This window comes from Dermochelys coriacea, chromosome 1 (assembly GCF_009764565.3).
Source record: "Dermochelys coriacea isolate rDerCor1 chromosome 1, rDerCor1.pri.v4, whole genome shotgun sequence".
Taxonomy (NCBI): domain Eukaryota; kingdom Metazoa; phylum Chordata; order Testudines; family Dermochelyidae; genus Dermochelys; species Dermochelys coriacea.
This window is the reverse complement of record NC_050068.2, coordinates 239,461,999-239,485,327: the sequence shown is the minus strand read 5'-3', so window position 1 is coordinate 239,485,327 and position 23,329 is coordinate 239,461,999. Positions and strand designations below refer to the sequence as shown.

General features: G+C 43.3%; 1 protein-coding gene across 5 annotated transcripts in view; it reads right to left on the bottom strand.

Annotated features, from left to right (window-relative positions):
• RERG (RAS like estrogen regulated growth inhibitor) overlaps positions 1-23,329 on the bottom strand; it is a 181,167-nt gene that overhangs the window by 138,955 nt on the left and 18,883 nt on the right. For 2 of the 5 annotated variants that reach the window (XM_038387947.2, XM_038387950.2), the window contains exons 1-2: positions 8,113-8,433; positions 5,126-5,299 (exon numbers count right to left, since the gene is read on the bottom strand). In XM_038387947.2, the coding sequence (XP_038243875.1) occupies positions 5,126-5,186 (61 nt within the window). In that variant the 5' untranslated portion in view covers positions 5,187-5,299; positions 8,113-8,433. Of the gene's footprint in view, positions 1-5,125; positions 5,300-7,875; positions 8,089-8,112; positions 8,434-23,329 lie in introns of those variants that run through there. The other 3 variants (XM_038387948.2, XM_043517330.1, XM_038387949.2) reach the window with 3 other exon arrangements.

Here is a 23,329-nt window from a genome sequence, read left to right as displayed (position 1 = left end):
CCTACTGCTAGTAAAATCAATGGTAAAACTCCCATTGGCTTCACTGTTGCATGATGGAAGCCTAAAACTCCCAAAACATCCTATCCCCGCACACACTATTTCTTCTGCAAAAAATTCGTTATGACTACCTCGGGTTCAGTCATTCCCAAACCCTGAACAAGAATTGGGAGGGGAATCTTTCCAGGACATTACAATATGCTTCTGTAACTTCACAAATGTTCTGCTCTGAGGGAGGAAAGCCAATGAAGGCTTAAGCCAGACTGGAACCTAATGTCTGGCCCTGTCTTGTTAAATGAGGATGGGCCAAAAACGAGAGAAAGCCAGTGACCTTATTTTGGAACAACTCTCTGGTAATCATAATAGTCTTATTTATTGCCACGTGTATTTCCTTCTTCATATGCATCTTGTCCACTCCAGTGTCTTGAGTCATGTTCTGGCTTTTAGAACTTGGCTTAACTTCCAGCTGTCTGGCTTAGTCAAGTCTGGTACTGTACAGTCAGAGAAACCAGGATTTCACACACTACATATCATAAACTGGACACATATCTTGATAGAAAATTATATGGACACTCAAGAATCTACAGGTTTCAGAGTAGCAGCCATGTTAGTCTGTATTCGCAAAAAGAAAAGGAGGACTTGTGGCACCTTAGAGACCAACAAATTTATTTGAGCATAAGCTTTCGTGAGCTACAGCTCACTTCATCGGATGCATTCAGTGGAAATACAGTGGAGAGATTTATATACACACACAGAACATGAAACAGTGGGTTTTATCATACACACTGTAAGGAGAATGATCACTTAAGATGAGCTATTACCAGCGGGTGGGGGGGGAAGAAAACCTTTTGTGGTGATAATCAAGGTGGGCCATTTCCAGCAGTTGACAAGAACGTCTGAGGAACAGTGGGGGGTGGGGGTGGGGGTGGGGAAGAAAAGGTTTTCTTCCTTCCCTTCCCACCTGCTGGTAATAGCTCATCTTAAGTGATCACTCTCCTTACAGTGTGTATGATAAAACCCACTGTTTCATGTTCTGTGTGTGTGTATATAAATCTCCCCACTGTATTTCCACTGAATGCATCCGATGAAGTGAGCTGTAGCTCACGAAAGCTTATGCTCAAATAAATTTGTTGGTCTCTAAGGTGCCACAAGTATTCCTTTTCTTTTTTCAAGAATCTACATCTCTCCCAAAAAAAACCATTTAGAGGCAGCATCTATTACATCCTAACACTGGGCCTCTCTGTCCACTACAGTTTGCTCTTTGGGGACTATTTTGTCTTTCATCCTGCTCATAGTTGATCCACAATAGCAGTCTCAGTATTGCTACCACCAGTAAAGTTGTCCTGATATTAGCACAGTGAGGAATAATTGCCAGAAAACCTTAGTGTAGTGAAGGCCACAAAGGGAAGACCAAATGTGAAAACTGTACCACTCACATGCTAGATGTTCTTATGAAGGACATTGCTGATTATTTTTGACTGAACAGTTAAAATCTCTCTTTTTTTTTTTCTTCAAAAGTTACAAAACCTCATATGAAGAGAAATAGTGTGTGTGTGTGTGTGTGGAGGGGGGTTAATTTTGCTGAAAAAGCTTTTTTGGGAGAGGGGACACTTGGGAGGGAGATTCTCCTTCATTATCCTGAATCCAATCAAAGCATTGTGCTAGGCAACCACAACCATAAACAGAGTTTGACTACAAACAAAAAGTGAAACTAACTGACCTTATTTCACTGTCCAAACTGACTTGCAAAACTTAAATAGAATAAATGGTAGAAAGTAAAGGCAGATTTATTACGGCACTTCCAGTTAACCGTCTGTTAACGACAGCACCTCCTTAACAACTCTGACATCATACCAAAAAGGCTGACAAAGGAGGTGCTGTTGTCATCATGAATAGGTCGGAGTATGAACAAGAGGCTACTAGGAAGCTCTCCAACACCACTTTCTACAAGCCATTACCCTCTGATCCCACTGAGAGTTACCAAAAGAAACTACAGCATTTGCTCAAGAAACTCCCTGAAAAAGCACAAGAACAAATCCGCACAGACACACCCCTAGAACCCTGACCTGGAGTATTCTATCTGCTACCCAAGATCCATAAACCTGGAAATCCTGGACGCCCCATCATCTCAGGCATTGGCACCCTGACAGCAGGATTGTCTGGCTATGTGGACTCCCTCCTCAGGCCCTTCGTTACCAGCACTCCCAGCTATCTTCGAGACACCACTGACTTCCTGAGGAAACTACAGTCCATTGGTGATCTTCCTAAAAACACCATCCTAGCCACTATGGATGTAGAAGGCCTCTACACCAACATTCCACACAAAGATGGACTACAAGCCATCAGGAACAGTATCCCCGATACTGTCACGGCTAACCTGGTGGCTGAACTTTGTGACTTTGTCCTCACCCATAACTATTTCACATTTGGGGACAATGTATACCTTCAAATCAGCGGCACTGCGATGGGTACCCGCATGGCCCCACAGTATGCCAACATTTTTATGGCTGACTTAGAACAACATTTCCTCAGCTCTCGTCCCCTAATGCCCCTACTCTACTTGCGCTACACTGATGACATCTTCATCATCTGGACCCATGGAAAAGAAGCCCTTGAGGAATTCCACCATGATTTCAACAATTTCCATCCCACCATCAACCTCAGCCTGGACCAGTCCACACAAGAGATCCACTTCCTGGACACTACGGTGCTAATAAGCGATGGTCACATAAACACCACCCTATATCGGAAACCTACTGACCGCTATTCCTACCTACATGCCTCTAGCTTTCATCCAGATCATACCATTCGATCCATTGTCTACAGCCAAGCTCTGCGATATAACTGCATTTGCTCCAACCCCTCAGACAGAGACAAACACCTACAAGATCTCTATCATGCATTCCTACAACTACAATACCCACCTGCTGAAGTGAAGAAACAGATTGACAGAGCCAGAAGAGTACCCAGAAGTCACCTACTACAGGACAGGCCCAGCAAAGAAAATAACAGAACGCCACTAGCCATCACCTTCAGCCCCCAACTAAAACCTCTCCAACGCATCATCAAGGATCTACAACCTATCCTGAAGGACGAGCCATCACTCTCACAGATCTTGGGAGACAGGCCAGTCCTTGCTTACAGACAGCCCCCCAATCTGAAGCAAATACTCACTAGCAACCACACACCACACAACAGAACCACTAACCCAGGAACCTATCCTTGCAACAAAGCCCATTGCCAACTCTGTCGACATATCTATTCAGGGGATACCATCATAGGGCCTAATCACATCAGCCACACTATCAGAGGCTCGTTCACCTGCGCATCTACCAATGTGATATATGCCATCATGTGCCAGCAATGCCCCTCTGCCATGTACATTGGCCAAACTGGACAGTCTCTACGTAAAAGAATAAATGGACACAAATCAGACATCAAGAATTATAACATTCAAAAATCAGTCGGAGAACACTTCAATCTCTCTGGTCACTCGATTACAGACCTGAGAGTGGCTATCCTTCAACAAAAAAGCTTCAAAACCAGACTCCAACGAGAGACTGCTGAATTGGAATTAATTTGCAAACTGGATACAATTAATTTAGGCTTGAATAGAGACTGGGAGTGGATGGGTCATTACACAAAGTAAAACTATTTCCCCATGTTATTTCTCCCCCCACCCCACTCCCCACTGTTCCTCAGATATTCTTGTTAACTGCTGGAATTAGCCTACCTTGCTTGTCACCATGAAAGGTTTTCCTCCTTTCCCCCCCTGCTGCTGGTGATGGCTTATCTTAAGTGATCACTCTCCTTACAGTATGTATGATAAACCCATTGTTTCATGTTCTCTGTGTGTGTATATAAATCTCCCCTCTGTTTTTTCCACCAAATGCATCCGATGAAGTGAGCTGTAGCTCACGAAAGCTTATGCTCTAATAAATTTGTTAGTCTCTAAGGTGCCACAAGTACTCCTTTTCTTTCAGTCAGTACTTGTTTCTACAAATGCACCATTGTACTGCTCTAAGTACAAATGGTGCATCACATGCAAACCTTCTGATGTCAAAATCCCCGAAAATATTGAGAAAACTGAGCTTGGAATGAATAGATCAGTAGAAAAGGGGGGTGTCTAAATGTTTGTTTTCTGCTGAGATTGTCACTTTCTTCTAGGTGTTTGTTTCACTAGGCACACCAAGGGAGTTGGCAGGTGAATTTAGCCAGCAGCTCTCTAAAGGGCTCAGTCATTCCCTGGGCGCTGAAGTGGATGGGAGTTCTGTGACTCCTCTGAGCCTAAAAATATTTTAACTTGCTCATTCAAAGCTAATTTTAAGTGGCAGCCAGGAAGAGGGATGTTCTATGTAAAACAGATGCCAGCTGTTTCCTCTCCACCCTGCAGGGGGCCAAAATAGTGATGTCGTGAATAAAGTCGATTGTTGTTTTATCCTCCTCAAAACAAGGCAAAGCTGGGTCATCCAAAAAGCCACCCTGAGCTGATTGGGTCCTTCCACTGCTCTTTAGAATCCTGTGAAAACTGCTGTGTGGTGGTTAGCTCCACATGGCTTCTAGCACACTTTCCTAGGGTCTGATCCTGTGAGTTGCTGAGCACCAGAAATCCCCACTGGAACCAATAGGCACTGCAGCACTCAATATTGCTCAGGACAAGTGCATTATTCTACCTCGACTCCCACCTCCTTTTATATAGGGAATTAAACAATAATAGTCAACATGCCGTAATCCAAGCAAGCTATATAGGGACAAATTAAACAATGCTAGTCCATCTCTATCTCCATAGCAATCAATAGGAGTCTTGGCATGGACTTAAAACAGTAGGCCTGTTCCCACTTCATTTTTATACTATTCCTTCTATTTTGCAGAGCCTAGAGCATGAAAAATAGTGTGGAAAGCTAAATTAAAATTATGGGCCTGATGCTGATCTCTCTGGACACAGCTTTACACCCATATCACCCACTGGCTTCCATGATGCTCTGCATGATTCATGCTTGTATACATAAAATAAGAGTAAGGCCCAACTGTTTTTTGAGTACACAAAAGGCTCATTTTGAGAACACTAGAAAGAGTGAGGGAAAAGCCACCTGATCAAAGGCAGAAGAAAAACAGACAACAAATATACCTGACTTCCCCACGCCGGCTCGACCAAAGATCGCCAGCTTCACTTCCGCACTTTTAGCCATGGTGGAAAAATGGAACGATGGAGAATTCACTGGATTACCCAGACTTGAGCAGATGGAAGGTTCCCAGGTCCTGTCTTCAGCTTCACCACGCCATTGTGACTTCTGCACAGAACCTTAAAGCGGTGTAATACAGTGAGTAGGCAGAAATCAGACTCTTCCTAAATACTTCTTTATTTAAACCATATGCTAATGTCCTCAAACACAGAAGTAACGCTACTGACACCTTTGGTATTTGTCACCTTTTGTGTAGAATATATATCACAGTAGTTTTCTAGCTCAGCTGTTGAGACATGCCCGTGACACTTTGTTGAACACAGTTCTCATTCAGTAATCTTCAGCGCTCAGCTCATAATGCCATATAAGGTTCTCTGTTACTTTTTTTTAAGCCAGCTGGGATAGCTTATATTAAGTTACTACTTTTGGCCAAACTAACTTTAATGAATTTTATTTTACAGAATATATTTTAAAACCATAACTATTCATTAATCTATTTGCAGATAGTTGAACTCCCTTTCCCTTTCCCAACCCTCAATTATTCAAAGTCCCAATTACTCGGCAGCAGTAGTTACTTAAATGTCTTCAACAGTTCTAAATATTTGCACCTGCCCATTCCAGTAAACAAAGTCTTTCCACAAAGTTCCTTGATGTTCTTTGTGTAAGAAGACTCAGCTCAGACGTAAATATTCAGAGAAGCACAGGGCTAGAAAGGGACACTGAAGTTTCTCTTTATATATTTTTAAAGATCACATAAGAATGTTCCTACTACCTCTCTTGCCCTGCTGTATGACCTTCAGTGTGTTATGTCACCTCTCTGTGCCTCAATTTTCCCATCTGTGAATTTAAGGATAACTAAATTTACTTTCCTCTGTCAAGTGCTTTGAGATCTATTAATGAAGGCACTATAGATTATTAGTATTGTACCAATACTACCATTTAGTGTGGGTAATTCATCTCGCCAATTATACCATAGTATAATTTTACTTCTGTACACAGCATGTTTCACAAAAAATACCAATCTCTGTTTGTTAGAAAGGTTTGCCAATATTTCTTTTGAAAGACGTAAGATTATTTTAATCATAAATATCAGCTACATTAATTGCTACATTAGCATTGCCCACACTAAAGCAATAACACATTTCAAGAAACTTTGTGAAATAAAATAATGTTTTATTAAATTTTCTCCAGAATACAATATGTTGCACAAATCTTGTCCAATGTACTTTATCTAGAGAAGGATATGAATGTATTTTTGAGATCTCATGCTTCTGGTTTATTTTGCAGAGGAGTAAACGGCAAATCATATTCATCTTGTACAAGCATTTAGAAAGGAAAAAACCTTTTATGAATTGTTTCATCTACTAGCAGAGAGACAGGAATTGAACTCCAAAGAATACAAACATTTGCCTTTCAATTTCTAACCTAATAAAGTCACGGTTGCATGCTTTGTCAAAAGCGAATCATGTAAAATCATTTGTAGCAAAACTTGTTTTTCTTACTCTAGTTCTGCTCATGGAAGAAAGACATAAATGTGATGCAGCCAATACATTCCTCTCACTTTCAGCTTTAGGTAGGAAATCAAAAATGCTAGAATATTCTGGCAGAAGAAAGTACTTAAATCAATCTGTACTATAATCCCTAGTTTTAATTGCTTGGTTTGGGGTTTTTAATACACATAACTGCTGACAACAGATTCTCACCTGGTGTAAACTGGAGTAGCTCTGAAGTCAATGGAGCTTTGTCAATTTACAGAGAGAATCTGACCCTTACTGTTTAAAGAGATTGACACTTATTTCTGGATGACTATAAATGCACACTGTAAATTAGAGGGTTTCAAGTGTCCCTTTTCTATATTTGCATGCTACCTTCCTCTAAAAATTATGGACTAGATGCCAATCTGGTCTATATCTGGAGTAACTCCATCAGTTTGATTTGTTCCTTATTTACACTACAGAAACTGAGTTGAGAATCTGAACCCCATATTTCTATAGCAGAGCAAAAGAGAGAAAGCAAGACAACGTGTTGCTATAAAACAAACTCTCTCTAAGTAAAGATTGACATACTGCTGGGTGTGCTCTGGCTCCAAAAGAAATCCAGTATTCATTTTCATACTCAAATGTCATTGAAAAAGTATGAATGCTGGTTTGTCACAAGAACGTCTTTAAAAAACTATGAGCAAAGATTCCCTTCTCAATCAGGCCCATGCATTAAAATAAAAAAAAAGTACATTTGATTTAAGTCAACCGCACAACTGCCATCCCTACTTAATAAACAAATACTAGTTTACACATTTATTTCTCTTCCTATTTTCTGTAGGTCTCTGCCTCAGTATCCTTATCACAGCAAAAGAGCGAGAGGCATATAGATCTGCAGTGTGATCTTCTAAGGGATACTTTGCTTCTCTCTGGTTTTCTGACAGTCAGCTTGCAAATGTTTGGCTTCCCAGGTGTGATGAGCACAGCAAGACAGTCCCTGAAATAATTACAGATCGCTGTTCCAAGCCCACGGCTGTCGCTGATTAAATAATACAGTGCAACAGGTAATATTTTGCTTCCTAATGAAAGACCTGAAGGAATCCTCCCCCACTCCTGGGCAGATGGACAAGCTCACAATGTGATTTGCCCCTCGCTCCTGTTGTTAAAATTAGCAGCCAGGAGGGAACCCCAGAAGTAGAGGGTGTCTCCCCTAATACCTTCCCGTGCAGAATCCGGAGATGATCCGAGGAAGCCCGTCCTCTTCTAGCTCTGCCCGATTTGGGGAATCGCCAAAGAGAGAAACCGGTAACAATTAAGCAGCTTGTTTGTTGCTCTTGGCAAAGCACAGAGATAGTGGCTGGCTTTGCCAGGGTCCCCCCACTCGCGGCAGTAGCCCTTGGCTATGTGCGCGCCAGCCCTATTCAGCCAGATGCCTCTTCGTGCATCAAACTCACCTCTCCGCACCAGTCAAACGGCACGAGGGCGAGTTGGGAGGACGGGAATCCAGCCCTGCTCTTTGTGGCCGGCCAGCTCACCTGGCGGTGTGATCAGAGAAGGAACCCGACCTCAGCCATCGTGGGTTGCCCGCGGTCTCCCTTCTCCCCCGGTCTAGTCCCTCTGGCGCAGAACGCAGAGACTTCGCACAGCCCCTGGACCCGCTCACCCGCGGCTCCCTTCGCCTACCGGCGAGAAAGCTCTCTTGGCGCCCCCTGTCAGGGCCGCAGGCGCTAGGACGCGCAATGGACTGCCGCAAGACAGCTGGGCAGGCGGCAGGACCGGCGTGGAAGGGGAAGGGGGTGTGTAAAAAGGTTCCGGGTAGCAGCCGGGTTTGGTCTGTATTCGCAAAAGAAAAGGAGGACTTGTGGCACCTTAGAGACTACACATTTATTTGGAGCATAAGCTTTCGTGAGCTACAGCTCACTTCATCGGATGCATTGGGTGGAAATACAGAGGGGAGATTGATATAGACACACAGAGAACATGAAACAATGGGTTTATCATACCACTGTAAGGAGAGTGATCACTTAAGATAAGCCATCACCCAGCAGAGGGGGTGGGGGTGGAGGAGGAAACCTTTCATGGTGACAAGCAAGGTAGGCCATTTCCAGCAGTTAACAAGAACATCTGGGGGGGGGGAATAACATGGGGAAAATAGTTTTACTTTGTGTAATGACTCATCCATTCCCAGTCTCTATTCAAGCCTAAGGTTTGTGAGCATGAGGTGGTTTAATCTACAGCATAGGGGCAGGTGAAATGGAGACTTCCCCCTATTAAATGTTGAGCATCGGAACTGTGCCTACACAATCAAATGAAACCAAGATGCTGGCTTGAGCAGAACAAGCCGTGGTGTGCAAGAAAAATGAGTGAGGGGCTGGTTCATGGGCTGTAGTGAGAGAGCTGTGACTAAATGTCTAACTCAAGTGGGAGAACCACGAGGGAGGAAATGCCGCGAATGTCTGTATCAGCCAGAAATGGAAACTATGGAAAGGGATTCTGCCTTAAAAGAAACTCAAACCAGAGACTTTAATGAATTTAAATGAATGTCAGGGCAAAAAGCCGTAAACTTTAGTTCTCTGGGTTGAGCTTGCATTGACTGAAGTCAATGGGAATTTGATTATTGCCTTCAGTAGGGACCAGGAGGCAGACCTTAGGAGAAAAGTTACAATCACTCCATGTGTTGCAAGAAAAAGAAATTTCAAGCTGTGTTCAAGTTTGGGCACACTAAGGTTCTGATTTACGGGGCCATTGACTTAAGTGGCAGCTGTGGGTTCTCAGTACCTCTGAAAATCACACCCTATGTAATAAAGTTCTAGCATCCAGATGTGACTGTCTATACTTTTTTTTTCTTTTCAGTCTGGCTAGGGACCACAACTATCCTAGAAACAGAAGGCTTATTGCAGTAAGGGCTTACTTTCATAGAATATGATCCTACAACTACTTACTACCAGAAGCAGTGTTTAATACCAGGAGTAGTTCCTCTAAAATTAATGGGGATTAAATCCTGTAAACAAACACGTGACACTGTAATCAAAGGGTTTGTTCATATGGACAATGGGGCTAACTCACATTAGTAAAGTTAGTCATAAGTGTTTACAAGATCATTCCTAATGCGACTACTCACCATTGTAAATACAGCATCTGATAGTAAGCATTTGTAAATCTGGCCCATAGTTCCTTCTATGCTAAATCATATGACTTGATTCGCTGCATATTAGATATCCTGGGCCAAATTCCTGTCTGATATAGATCTTGATGGAGTTAGACCAGGGAGGAATTTGGCCCCTTAGGTTTTAGTTGTGTCCAATTTAAGACTATTCAGAACACAGCCCTTCCTTACAAGCTGAGCCACTGAATTTCTTTGCGACATTTGGTAAGTCACTTACCTTCTCTTAGTCTTTGTTTTTCCCCACTGTTAATGAAGATAATGACACCTGCTAAAAGTGTTTGTTTTTCTAAGGTGCAAGACATTAAGGTCAGGTCAGTGGTAGGGCTGAAATCACAATCTCCCAGCCCTGTACTTATTCTACTAGAAGACCTGGCTTTGGTGTAGGTGGGAAGACCTACATCATGGTTGTCATCCTCCTCCTTCTGTGCCAAGGGAAAATTTTTTGCAGACATGAAAAAAGAGCTTTTGAGATTTCACACACTCAGCTGTGAATAATCCAATCCCTCCATGTTTTTGCAAAGTCAACGTTCCAGGGGTTAAAAGAAAAGAAAAAGCTCTTGCAAAATGAACTAAGAAATGTAACCCAAAGTTTCTGGATATTGTTTTTTCCACCCATATTGTTCAGCACAGTTCACAAGCATTCAGCTGTGCCTTATCAAGTTCTAGAAACATGGAATAGGGAACTAGCTTTTGCCATGCTCTCTCTAGCCTAACAATAAAGCAGCATTAAGGCTGCTACAGCCACCTCCTTTCCCGGGCTGTAAACATATCTAGTTTTATGTAATTTTCCTCTGTCAATCCCAAGTGTTTTACAAAGTAGGCAAGTGTTATTCGTCTTATGTGTTACAGAGGGGGAATTGAGGCAAAAAGGCTTATTCAAGGCAATCTTTTAGGCTAGGGCCAGAGCTAGGAATAGAATCCAGGTCTCTAAATCTTAAGACAAAGGTTCTATCCACTGGATCACATCTATCACCCTTTTTACTGACTTGTCCATTGATATAGGGATACCTTAGTACAGCTGTAACCAGAGGTAAAGGTCCTCAAAGATCAGTGGGTATTGCTTCTGTGTTCTGGTTCCAACTCATCTCTCATTGCAAATAAGTGAGATAAAATGGCAGTAAAGGCAATCATCCCCCACTTCTTAGTGAGGCAGAAGTTAAATACAAATTAACTTCACATTCAGCTCTTCACAATGATTCAAGTCTCTCTCATGTAGAATAATAAGAGCACACCAGAGAATTAGGAAGCTGAGGCTTGCAGGGCCTAATCCTGAGAGGGACTGAGCATCCATAACTTGCTGTGTTCCATGTGAGCAGCAGACACTCAGCTCCTTCTCAGGATCTGCTCTTAAAATAGCTTGGCTGCTTATCGACAAAGGCAGATAATTCAAAGGCAGATTTTAAAACTGTGTTGCAGTTATATTTTACTTGTTAAAAATAACTGCCGAGGCTTTAACCTTCTCTCAACGTTTGGTTTACATAATTTAGATAAACTGGCTTTTCCATTCTCCTGTGCGAAGCAATTTGTGTGTTTCTGTTTTACAGTAGGGGATGTACGTGTCAGTTTCAAGGGCTGGTATTTGGGTTCTGCATCTGTGGAATTCATGCTGTGGGGGGGGCGTCATTGAATTTAGATGCTATGGCAGGATTGACAAACCGATGGGTAATTTCTTGACCCCTAAAACCCTTTTTGTAGCAGTGCAAGGTACAGTAGTAAGGGTAATTAAATCTCATGCTCCTGGTGATAAGCTGATCGCTGTGGGGAACAGGAAAGGAATTTCTTTCACTCCTGAACAACCCTGCATAGACTATATTCAAGATGAGCAGGAGTCCCTCTTCCTTTGCCATCATCTGAGGCTGGCGTATTGGCCAATGTCAGAAACAGGAAGCCAGGACTTACTATACCAGTGATCTGATCCAGCATGGCATATCCTGTGTTTGCGTGTGGGTGAAATCCTGACCCCCACTGAAATCAGGGGGAGCTTTACCATGATTTCACCTTCCATGCAGGTCTCCTGCTCCCTGTGGCAGGTAACATTGCACCTAAGTGCTTTTGAAAATGGGATTTAGGCTCCTATGTCACCTAATCTATAGCTCCAGCAGGCAAGCAATTCTAGAATCAAAGCCATATATAACCCCAGGCATAAAGGTTTTGGGTGAAGCAATAGGAGGGCTTGGGCTAAACCCCAGGTAAGACCCCAGGGTGATCCTGCAGTGAAGACATAGCCACAGGTTATCCAAAATGTACCCAACCTGTATCTGTAGTGGAAGGAAAATAGTAGTTACAGCAGGAGGGGGAAATTGGGACCTGAAATTATTGGGACCCAGAATTATCAGTTGGAATGAGCATTGATGAGTGCACTTTTGGGGAACAGATGTTTAAGGACGCACTGGGTGAAACAGGGATTCAGCAGCCAAGCTGTGGGGATGTTCTAAAGGTAGGGGGAAGAGCAGAGACTCAACCTCAACCTTTTCAGTGCAGAATGATTTATTGGTATGAACAGACAGAGGAACGGGAATTAAAGCAATAAACAAAGACTCACACAAACATTTACTCTTGTTTCCTGGGATAATCCTAGTGCTAGAGACAGTAGCTGGGAACTCTGCTTCTTCTTAGATGCTCATTCTTTTCCAGCATCAATGTAACTGAGCCTGCTCATCCATAATGTCCAGTGACCTTATTTGTAGCTTCATTGCTCTGAGGGGTGATTCTAGACCCCATATAAGGGCTGAGCAGGCAACTTCCTCCCTCTTAGCAAGCTCATAGCTGCAGTAATGGTGCAGCTACTATAGGAGCTTATTTTTCTCCCAAGGGAACCTCCCCACTGGTGAGTACAAGCCTAGAGCAACAATCCTGACCTGTTTATAAGAAGCAGCTACTTTGAGTCAGCCTACATCGGCAGTAAGGGATTTCAGCCATGCCACGGTTCACCAGAAACCTCCATGGTCTGCTCTTCAACCATTTATTAAACCAGAGAGCAGCAGTTGTCCCAAGAAGCAAATACTGGACCAGACACTCTATAGCTAACCACAGCCTCAGTATAAATTAAAGGGCTCTCTTCCCAACAGCTGCAGTTAATGTAAGTAGCCTTGAATGAGGTCTATCACAATTTTCAGTGCCATTCAATAACACTTTATTGCTATGACAAGCTATACAAGTGATGCCAAAGTCGATTATATTTTTCCTCTTCCGGTCTGGATGATGGTATGTGTGTATAGGGCCTTAGCTATCACTTCTATTTTCTTATTATTTTCTTGAGGTATTTCCCATTTGAAATAGGCAAACCAGAGGTCTGCTTTATGAATTGTGCAGGTGATTTAGTGTGATGCTGCCCACCTGAGGGCAACACTTAAGGCAGGATGTGTAATTAGTGTTTTTAAAGCAGGAGAATCAATTGTATCTGATTAGGCTACCAGCTGCAACAACCAAAGGAGCAACATCTTGCAATGGGGGATGGCTTTCAGTATCTACAAACATTGGAGCAAATCCTTCCCAAGGGAGCACAGAAAAGTAGAGATAATGCTGATGCGTCCTCTGCTGTAAGAAACATGCTAGTGAAAGCAGTCCTACAGGCAGGCCAGGAGTACAGATTCTCAAGTCCCCTTTGCTGGGCATTAATCAACAGCAGCATACACCTGGAGTAGTGCTTGCTGCTGAGTACAACACATGTTCTCCCTGGGTTGATGGCTGGGTGGTCTCCCTAAGCCAGGACTGGGGAACCTATGGCAGGTGGGCTGGATCTGGCCCATTGCTCATTTCATCTGGTCCATGGCAAGTCTGGGGCCCTTTGGGGCTTGGCGCTGCACCATCGTGAGTGGGAAGCCCAAGCCTCGGAGCCCCCTGTGGGGCAGGAGCCATGAGTGCTAGCTCGCCCTGCTGCGGGGGAAGCCCTGAACCTCCATGAACCCCCAAGTGGGTGAGTTGAACATTCTATATTTCTCTCTCTAAACCACCCCCCCCAATAAAGTTGCTTTTTATTTGTGTGTGGCCTGTGATTGATGTTTTATTGTGGGTCAATAGCCCAAAATAGAAAAAAGGTTCCCCACCCCTTCCCTAAGCAGTAGACTGAGCCCATTTGGGGACTGATGGTTATTTTATGCGCTCTCTCTTTCCTAGTATTCTCTCAAGTCCTGTGGAGAGTCTCAGTTGATAGTTGAGCAGCTGCTGAACACTATTTAGGGTTAATGTCTTAACACAGACATGTGTAGCAATTACTAAAGGTACACATGGAAACATTGAGATTGTTTTCTTCAGTTTTTACGACTATCTTCCAAACATTTCTGTGTTGGCTCAAGGCACTGTACATAAATCTATTAAGATATGCTAATCTAACTCAATGAAATATAGGGCTATCTTTGTTATTAAATTATAGATGAACTTTGCTGGTAGTCTGGGTTGTAGTCATTATGAAGTATTGCTGTTTGACTTAATATTACATTATCTCATATTTTCCCTTTTGGCTCATGTTACACAGAGTTTTTAATGAGGTGATTCTTGTGTGTCCTGATGATTTATAACCTCTCTTGGGCTCACTTTTCCCACTATTGAAAAATATCCAATACATATTTACTTGTTTTTTAAATGCAAACTGTATCACTTTTATTAATAATAGGTATTTATTTCCAGTGTAATAATTAAGGTCCAAATTCTGTAAATATTTAGAACGTTTAACATATACATGCCATGTGAGTAGTTACAAAGAGTTCAGTGGATTATCTTGTGAACAGTTAAGAATGTTTTAAGTGTTTGTCAGTTCTAGGCCTAAATCCATGAGGAAATAAGCAATGTGGTAATATTGTATCCTAAAGCCAATAGAATGCTGGCATATCAAGAAATGCAGGATTACGTGGGCCCAGACGCTGTATGATGTGATTTAAAAGAACCTCAGCATTTAAAGTTGCTTACTTTATGGTACAACAAAGTATCAGTGGAATGCTGCATGACAGCTGTGTCAAGATTTGGGGCTTGGCTAAACTGAGAGCTAGTGAGCAGCAAGTTGTGATGTAAATCTACCCCATCCATGTTTTTGTGGACCCTGCTGCCATGCATTAAAAGCTTCATAATGAGCTTTAATTGACTGCTGTTCAAACTGCAGTACATCAAAGCTCACTATGGAACTTTCAGTGAGAGGTAGCAGGATCCACGAGACCTTTTAGGTAAGGCAGGCTAGCGTGCTGTAAACTAACACCCTATCTTGCTGCAAACTAATTCCCCATTTAGACAAGCCCCTTAGGCCCCCACATCCTGTGTTGTGATCAGCGTGGCTGGACTGCTGCACCAGAGTGGGTCAGTCTCTTGCCTGTGTTGCACACAAATGCCAGGAGGTTATCTAATCAGGTATGTTTTAGTAGTGGAAAGTCTGCAAATTCGAAGACATAGCTCACTAAGACTACAATCTGCCCTGAATAATGGGGAGTGAGCAGAGTAGGTTCTGAATGTGGCTCAGTCACAACTTTGTCCCTGTTTTCTCCTAGCTTAAGGGAGTGGCAGCGGTGGGGGTGGGGGGGGATAGGTAGTGCCAGCCCTTTTCCTGGTGTAGCTTACTTCTTCCTTGGGTCAGCTGAGCTGCACTAGTGGGGCCTAGATCATATGGATAGGTAATCCTTACTTGCATTTCCACTGATCTAAAATTGATGTATACTTGAGCACACAGTGTGAAGAAACAGGAATTGAATGAAACATACTTAAATGTCTTTATAAGTAAATTACAATGACAAAAAAAAAAACACCTACTGATTTATTAAGGATCTTGTGGTATAAAACATATTATATTTGCATAATATAACTAGATTAGTAGAGCATACTATGTAGAATTTCTCTAACTGTTTAACATATTACTTTTTCATAAAAACTTGGCACCCTTCAGGAAAAAAAATCTATTTTCCATTTAACTTCTATACAGTCATTTATTTAATATATATCTTAATATATATAATAAATTATAAATGACTGTATAGAAGTTAAATGTAAAATAGATTTTTTTTCCTGAAGGGTGCCAAGTTTTATGAAAAAGTAATATGTTAAACAGTTAGAGAAAGTTCTACATAGTATGCTCTACTAATCTAGTTAGTATTATGCAAATATATATAGTTTTATACCACAAGATCCTTATAAATCAGTAGGTTTTTTTTTTTTTTGTCTTCATTCAGTAACTGATACATAGGACTTAGTATTGAAGTAGACAGAGAATTAATAACATTTGTAAGTTCGTAACAAATGTGCAAAACCAGACTGTTATCCGGAGTGCTGCATGCAGCACTTGCTGTCTTAATTCTCTTGCAGATGTATCCATGCATCTTGAAAGGGCCAGTTGCTTTTTCAAGAGAGATCATCATTAATTCGTTTCTATTCATATTGAACTAATGCTAGTATACTTTACTTTCTTTGACAGTATTATGATTGCACCCGGTGTGGCCATGGGTATCTGACTGCAATTTATTATTACTTAAAGGTTCACGTTTTTTAGTGGAACTGGTCACTGATGGCAAGAACATCTGGAATTCACTTTTCCTGATGTTACCTCTCCCTGTTTAATCAAGACCTTGTCGGGGGCAGAAGAGGAAGGAATTGCTGCCCGCATTAAGCTGTTCAATTTCTTGAACATATAGTAGAGCTCTAGAGAATATTTAGTCAGGCTCGATGTTAAGAGTACATTATGAATAGTTTTATAAAGGTTAATAAGTGTTTTAATAAATGGTTAATCAATTGTAATAACCAACAGGTTAATAGCTTCCTTGTAATCATGGCTAATGACCAACTGTACGACCTTTATGCAAATGTGCATATAAACATGTGTAACATACTGCTCGTGTCCATAACATGTTTATAAAAAGATGATAAATGTTATAAACAATTTACAAATGTATCCTTAATTTAAATGACAGAATATTAAGTAGCATGCATAGTGAAAATATTTAAAGGGGGTACTATAAGGTTCAGCATCATATATGTCATCATCAAGGTTAATCCCAAAAGAATGTAGCCTCCTTACAGATGGATCACCACCGAGAGCAAGCTCTACATGGGTCCTTAAAACAGTCTGGATGTTCAGTCTATATCAGTCACTGGTTATCTTATTGCAGTACTGACCACCCTTGTAGTGATATTCCATGGTAAACACACTTCATAATTTGTTAGGGTTTCATCCTCACAATATGCCTGTGATGGGGCATCCGCCCCATGCTGCCCTTTAAAGGGTTAATGGAGCCCTAGGGAGGCTGTGAGAAAAGCAGCCAATAGGAAGGGAGGAGCAGCCCATCTGGGCTAGGCAGACCCATATAAGAAAAGCAGTAGAGCAGAGACAGTTGCTCCCTGGAGCTTGAAGAAGGAAGGCTGCCTGCCTTGCAGGAGGAAGAAAGCTAGCACCTTGGACAAAGTAGTGCTAAGCAGGATCAGGGGAGTGAGAGCAAGCTCCCAGCTGACTGCTGGCATGCTGAAGCCCTGATATATGGGCAGAGATGGTGCTGGGGCTGGGGAAGTGGCCCAGGGAAGTAAACTGAGAAATTTGAGGAGATGCAGCACATGGCTGCCATCTATAGGGTTCCTGGGCTGGGACCCAGAATAGTGGGCAGCTAAGTTCCCTCTCAGCTGCACGGCTGTGCAGCAGCCTATAAAGAGCCATGCAGTAGGCTATAAAGGGAGTAGAGAGAAGTAGGAGGTGGGCGGAGAATGGGGAGGGGAGTGAGTTCAGGCATGCAGGGCTGCCACAGGCCTCTCCCCTGGCCCCAGAACTCACTGCTGCTGGCAGGGGCCCCTCCCGCAGAGCTCACTGCTGCTGGCTGTAAGAGGGCTGGGGGGGGAGTCCTCTGGCTCCAGCCGTGGAGTAGCCTTCACCCCAAATTCCTCATCTGCAGCCCCACCTCAAACCCGGCAACCCAACGCTGTGCCCCAGCCCTGAGCCCCCTCCCACACTCCGAGCCCCTCGGCCCCACCCCCGCCACACATCACCACTATATTGATGTACATAATAAAATTCATTCTGCACTTGGATATGAAAAAGTAGAGGGAACATTGGTGGGCGGGCCTGGGTCCCCTTCACCCCACTTGCCACTGAGGAAGTGGCTGGACTATTGGACTGCAGTACATTCCCCCGAAGGTGGGAACATAGAGTGCAGCACAGCCAGAGGGCTGTGTCCTCAGAGTAACACAGGTTCAGGAACAGAGGTGACACAACACCAGAAGAGGGCATAGAGTTAATTCCCAGGACAGCCAGCAGGAGGCACCGCAGTGGTGAGTCGCACCCCGTCACAATGCCCATACCAAGAAAGCTGTTGAAATCAAACCAGTGCTGATGGAGGTGGTTGCTGGATTTGGCTAGAATTATTATACACAGCATTTTAAATTATTTAATCATATACTTAATATCTAGCTTATTAAATCTAAAAGAAATTTTAAAAATCATTACAGTGGTTGTACTTAAGAATTTATTCTGCTTCTATGTCAAATTATTTTTATCATTCTTTAACACGTACTTTGGCAAAACACATCTTGTTGAAACCTTACTGTATATTAAATGAGAATGAATAGCTAATCCCATATCAGTTGTCAGTTCACCTGATTTTTATTATAGGTAGTTGGTAACGGTGACTATAGTTAGGGTTGCTCAATGTTTCCTACTATAAGAACCTGTTTTCAGTTATTTATAGCTTTGTCAAACTCTAATAATCTGGGCTGAAATTTTCCATGATGCTTTTCTGTCACTGGCTGAGCGTTTTTTGTTGGTGATGGTGGGGTGGTTTTTTTGTTTTGTTTTAAATGTCAGTAAAAATGGTTCAGCCATTTCAGAGAATGAGATTATGGAAAAATTCATTTTTTACCTATTTTAACAAAGTGGTAAGAATTTTTTCAGAAGCTCTAGTGCCTCCATGCTTGGAGCTGGGATTTGAGGTTTGAACGTTATCACCCCAGTGTCAGGGATGTGCTTTTTGCTTCTCTCATGAAAACAAACAAAAAACATTCAACTTTTGACCAAGTTACAAGCCATTGAAAAAATCTCAGTGTGCACATTGAATCATAGACTCATAGAAATATAGGGCTGGAAAGACCTTGAAAGGTCACCAGGTCCAGTCCCCTGTACCATGGCAGGACCAAATAAACCTAGATCGGGGTAGTCACTAGGCGGACCACAGGTCAAATCCCAAATCACCAGTTGCTTTTGAATGGACCCTACAATCTTTTTATTTACTTATCATTATTTTATTATTATTATTACTATTATTTTCCCCTGAGTCTGGACCTTGACTATACTTTGACCAAGAAATTTGGACCTTGCCAAAAATAATTGACTACCCTTGACCTAGACCATCCCTGATAGATGTTTATCCAACCTGTTTTTTTTTTAAAAACCTCCCAGTGTGGGGATTCCACAGCCTCCCTTAGAAGCCTATTCTAGAGCTTATCTGCCTTTATAATTAGAAAGCTTTTCCTAATATCTAACCTGAACCTCCCTTGCTGCAAATTAAGCCCATTACTTCATGTCCAGCCTTAAGTGGATATGGAGAACAATTGATCGGAGTCCTCTTTAGAACAGTCCTTACATATTTGAAGACTGTTCTCCTTCAGTCTTCTTTTCTCAAGAGCAAACAAGCCCAGTTTTTTTAAAAACTTTTCCTCATAGGTCAGGTTTTCTAAACCTTTCATCATTTTTTGTTGCTTTCCTCTGGACACACTCCAATTTCTCCACATCTTTCCTAAAATGTGATGCCCAGAATTGGACATCGTATTCCAGCTGAGGCCACACCAGTGCCGAGTAGAGTGGGACAATTACCTCCCAGGTCTTCCATATGATACTCCTTTTAATACACCCCAGAATGATATTTTTCTTTGTACCTGCATCACATTGTTGACTCATGTTCAATTTGTGATCTACTAGAACCCTCAGATCCTTTTCAGCATTACTACTAGCTAGCCAGTTATTCCCCACTTTGTAGCTGTCCATGTGACTTTTCCTTCTTAGGTAAAGTTCTTTAGACTTATCTTTATTAAATTTCATCTGGTTGAATTCAGACCAGTTCTCCAATTTATGAAGATCATTTTGAATTGTCATCCTGGCCTCCAAAGTGTTTTGGAATTCCACCCATCTTGGCATCATCTGCAAATATGATAAGCGTATTCCCCAGTCCATTATCCAAGACACTGATGAAAATATTAAATAATAGACCCCCTGTTAGACAACACTACATACACCCTCTCAGTTTGACAGTGAACCATCAATAACTACGTTTTGAATATGGCCTTTCAACCAGTTGTGCATCCAACTTGTACTAATTTCATCTTGACCACATTTCCCTAGTTTGGTTATGAGAATGTCATTTGGGACTGTGTCAAAAGCCTTACTGAAGTCAAGATATATCACATCTACTGCTTCCCCCCCATCCACTAGGCAAGTAACCCTGTCAAAGAAGGAAAGTAGGTTGGTTTGTCGTGATTTGTTCTTGACAAATCCATGCCAGCTATTCCTGGCAGCCCTCATGCTCAGTAGAATTTTGCTAAAGGTTGACAGCTAAATTTTCTGTTTATGCATGCTGAGGAGAGATTTGTTAGAGTTTGACTGCTAAATTCTGTGAAGATTTGTCAGCATTGAGCATGCTATAGTTCTGCTTGGCTCCTGCATGTGATGAGCCTGTGCATATGCTGTCTTCAGAGTGCTTGAGCATGCTCTTTCTAGGGCTACAGGGCCTGAACAGAACTTTCCCTGCAATTGCTGCTTTGGACTGCTGTGGTGCCAGGCACCAGAACTGAGAACAGCGTGACTGACTCTCTAGTGCTTTTAATGCTTCTTGAATTGATCCCAGAAGTCCCAATTCTCTACATTCCTCTACTATCAGCAAATAGTTGTGCAACTCACTGATAATATATGTGTTTCATCCCCCTTTGCACACTCAGACTACTGTTGCTCTCAATAGTTCAAGTGGTAGATGTCTGTGCTGTGGATCAAACCAGTCCAAACCCTTTTGATGACACAATTTGGGGGGTCAATATAGTTCCACATAATGGAATTTCTGTTTTTCAGCTTTTGGGGGTTTTTAATAGGAAATTACATTTTAAAAAGAATGTTATGGTTGCAAAGTCAAGTACTCCAAAGTTACAAAATGCCAAAATTAAGATTGCCTGTGTAGCCTTCATTTGCCCCTTTGTGTATGCATTATGATATAATCTTTAACTACTGATCCATACTATTTTTTTCCACAGGACCGCTGTCTCATTCCATGAATGAGTAGTTATTCAATATTTCTTTTTAATCTCCTCATTCAATATGTGGCCTAGGTGCTCTGGGGATGAATCAGGGCTCTGTAGGGAAGGAGGCTGTTGTCTGTATGATCCCTGCTCCATTTGTTGCTGATGTTGGAAAGTGTGCACCTTATTGTGGTTGCCAGGAGATGGAGGGCTTAAGCTTGCCCAAAGCTAAAGGCCCTACTCCAAGGGGGAGGGGCCATTGAATCTAGGCCACATGGATGGGACTAACTGGTTGATCACCGGTGCCCTCTCCTGAAGGAAAAGGCTCCGGAGCCATCCCATTCACCTCCACAACGAGTCAGACACCCTGGCCTCTAGGTCAATCGCATTCTCCAGTGGGGAGGGATCAGTGGCAGAAAGGTATGCGGCCAGATAGAGCAGTGGACCTCTGCCCCACTGGATGGCATGGAACACAGGTGAGAGGTTGCCTATCTGCCACCCATCCCTGACTATCAGGCAAGAGTTCTTGACCCAGTTGACCCAACTGGAGGAGGCCACTAAATATATGGCTTTGCAAGCCTCCACCCTTGCCAGGTCTCCCAGGCCCTGGGACATGAGAAGCACATTGTCAGCATACATCCCACTCCATCTGCTCTATTATTGTATCCCTTCTCTGGCTGGTCCCCAGGTGTAGTCACAGCAGAAGAGATGGGCGTGGGCCTTTCCCACATGCCTCTGCCAGGCCCTCCAGAACTCTTGAAAGGACACTGCAAAGCCCACATACTCCAACGGACTGTTACTAAAATGCCAGTAGGTCAGCCCTAGTGGCTCAGGTGTCAGCTAGGCCATGATGGCCACTGGGTTGTGATCTGACAATGGGGTTGGCCTGATGTCACGGAGTGGGCACACAAGATGTGAAATCAAGAAAGATAAATGCAGTCCAACCAGGAGTGGCACAAGCATGCGTCCTCCACGTGGACATAAGTGAAGGCAGTGATGTCTGGGAGGTGGTTGTGCCAGGCGTCCACCAGGGAGTGATGATCAACAATCTCCCTGAGGACGTCCATGGTGGCCTGGCACTTCTCTGTCACAAGAAAGTCCCACATGTCCAGGGTGATGTTAGAACCCCCGTCCAGGACCAGGCCCTTGCAAGGATCCAAAGTAGTGAGGAAGGCAGATGCCTGGCAATAGAAGTGCACCCACTCTGGGCCCAGCATCAGGACATAGATGTTAACCAATTTGAGAATCAGCCCCTCCACACACACCAAGAGGTACAGTAGGCATCCCAGTGTGACCTCAGCAACCCCTAGTACCTCGGGCCATAGGTCCAGGAGAACAGAGTGGCTAGCCTACCCAATAGTGTGATGAAGTGGCTGAAGTACACCCCATTCCCTCACTCCAGCTGCCATCTGGCTTCAGCAGCCGGATCAGTGAAAATCTCCTACAGGAAGATCACAGAGTATCCCCCTGAAGGAAGGAGAGTACCTGGCACCTGTGAAGACTCACCCTACAGCCTCTGGTGTTAAGTGAGGTGATGGTAGTTGGTATCATTGGAAGGCCGAGAATCGTCACAGCCAAGAGTGCCACCCACCACCACAGTAACCCATAGTCCATCCCATAGTAGATCAGGGAATCATGGAAAATGTTGGCCCACTGCTAGTCTGTGTTGTCCTGTTTCCTGGTCCCTTTTCCTTCCCCCATTAAGGCCCTCGAGGCATGGAGAACAAGATTAAATTCCCCCACCACCACGACTGGAGAGTGAGCTGTACCTTCCCCCTGGAGCCAAGGGCATCTACCAGGAACTGGTGCAGCTCATCCCACAGAACAGTGAGGGTCAAGAACTCTGTAGACCTAGCCAATCCCACAGACTCCCGATCATCATCCAGCTGAGCCCCATCAGTGGCCCCACAGCCTTCAGGCAGGAGCATTTGTGCTTCTCCCTGAATGGTGGTAGACTTTCAGTGCAGCACCATCCACAATGTATTTTCTGCCTCAGCCCCCAACACAGGAGTGAACAGCAGAGGGAGTACAGCAGCTGCCAGTGAAATGAAATAGGGGAATAGAAATACCAGCTCCCAAAGGTCACCCCAAGAGAGGGAAGATAACAATCTCAGGGGTGGTGATAGCATCAGAGGTGGAAAGGGAGGGTCAGTAGTGAGATTGCGGTCATGGTTGTGGCACCACCTCCCTGGGCGCATGGATTGATTGGGCAAGCATGAGGTGGCCCTTCTTGCTTGGGCACTGGGGTGGGCTCAGTGTGCCCACAGCCTCAATATCTGGTTGGACACTGATTTGGGGCCCTCCAGCTGCTCTGGCAACAATTGCCCTGA